Raw genomic sequence first — 1,526 nt, 5'->3', positions numbered from 1 at the left:
TTCCCGTCAATCTATCCAGCATTTGATCAATGAATGGCAAAGGGAAATGATCCTTTTTAGCTGTTTAATTAAGCTTGCGGTAGTCCATACATATACGTCAGCCTATGACAATTCTTGTGGGGACCAGTTCATTCTTACTATTTGTGACGACTGTCAGGCCACCTTTTTTAGGCACGCACTGTACTGGGCTCACTCAGCTACTGTCAGAGATAAGGTAAAGGACTTATGCGTCGAGCCACTTTATTATCTCTTTCTTTACTAGTTCGTGCATAGCTGGATTGAGCCTATGTTGCCTTTCAATAGAGCCATCTTTCCCTTCTTCCAGCTCGATTTTATGCATACAATACAAGGGACTAATCCCTCGGATGTTTGTCAAAGTCCATCTGATGGCCTTAGTGTATTCCTTAGAACTTGCAATAGGGCTACCTCATCGTCTGCACTTAATGCTGAGGAGATAATAATGGGCAAAATGTCATTATCGCCTAAATAAACATACATAAGGTGAGAAGGTAAGGCTTTGAGCTCTATGAGAGGGGGCTCTTCTAATGACGGTTTGATTTTTGCTGCTTCTCTTTCTTCTAAATTCAATGAATCAAAGATCGGGTTAGACATGGTTACGACGTGGATAGCTTCTTCTATTGCCAATTCCTTTTCTTTTTCTTCTCTTAATTTTTCATTCATCGCTTCCCAAAAACTTACTCCCAAATCTTCAATGTGCTGACAGGTTTCTAGTTCATTTATAAACTTCAATGCATTGAACACATTGAACTTTACCTGTTGATCATCAACTCGAATAGTCAGCTCACCTTTTTGCATATCTATCAATGCACGTCCAATTGATAAGAATGGGCGCCCAAGGATGATTGGAATCTCTATATCAGCCTCATAGTTCAGAATGATGAAGTCGGTAAAGAAAATGAACTCATCTACCTTGACGAACACATCTTCAATCTTCCCCTCAGGGTATGTTATGGATCTATCTGCTAGTTGTAGGGTGATAGTGGTGGGTTTGGCCTCACCAATTCCCAGCTTCTTGAAGATTAATAGAGGCATCAAGTTGATGCTTGCACCTAAATCGCATAACGCATGCCTGACATCCATTCCGTCGATAGAGTAAGGCAAGGAAAAACTTCCTGGATCTTTCATTTTAGTAGGGATGGTTTTTTTTTACAATTCACTACACTTTTGAGTCAGTACGCCTGTCTCAAATTCTCCTAACCTTCACTTTTTGGATAGTATGTCTTTCAGGAATACGTAACTCAACATTTATTCAAGAGCTTCTACCAGACATATGTTGATGTGAAGCTGCTTTAGGACGTCTAAGAACCTCTTAAATTGATGACTATAGTCTTTCCTTTTCAACCTACTCGGGAATGGAGGTGGTGCATACAAGACATCACTTGCTTTGTTTTTATCTTACGCCACATTAGGGTCTTGCGACTACGGTTCTGGAATGGTTGATGATGAGGCTTCTTTATCAGAAGGGTTCAAGTTGCTAGAAGTTTGTTAAGAGTGTTGAGAAGTAT

The 1,526-nt window shown here is 40.2% G+C and overlaps 1 protein-coding gene across 1 annotated transcript; it reads right to left on the bottom strand.

The window, feature by feature from the left end:
• Positions 1 to 372: 372 nt before the first annotated feature.
• Positions 373 to 1,146, bottom strand: LOC120084908. The gene has a single exon (XM_039040719.1). It carries the CDS (start codon positions 1,144 to 1,146, stop codon positions 373 to 375), a length of 774 nt encoding a protein of 257 aa, XP_038896647.1.
• Positions 1,147 to 1,526: the final 380 nt, after the last annotated feature.

Source organism: Benincasa hispida, chromosome 9 (genome assembly GCF_009727055.1).
Source record: "Benincasa hispida cultivar B227 chromosome 9, ASM972705v1, whole genome shotgun sequence".
Classification (NCBI taxonomy): domain Eukaryota; kingdom Viridiplantae; phylum Streptophyta; class Magnoliopsida; order Cucurbitales; family Cucurbitaceae; genus Benincasa; species Benincasa hispida.
This window is presented reverse-complemented; position numbering and strand designations above follow the sequence as displayed.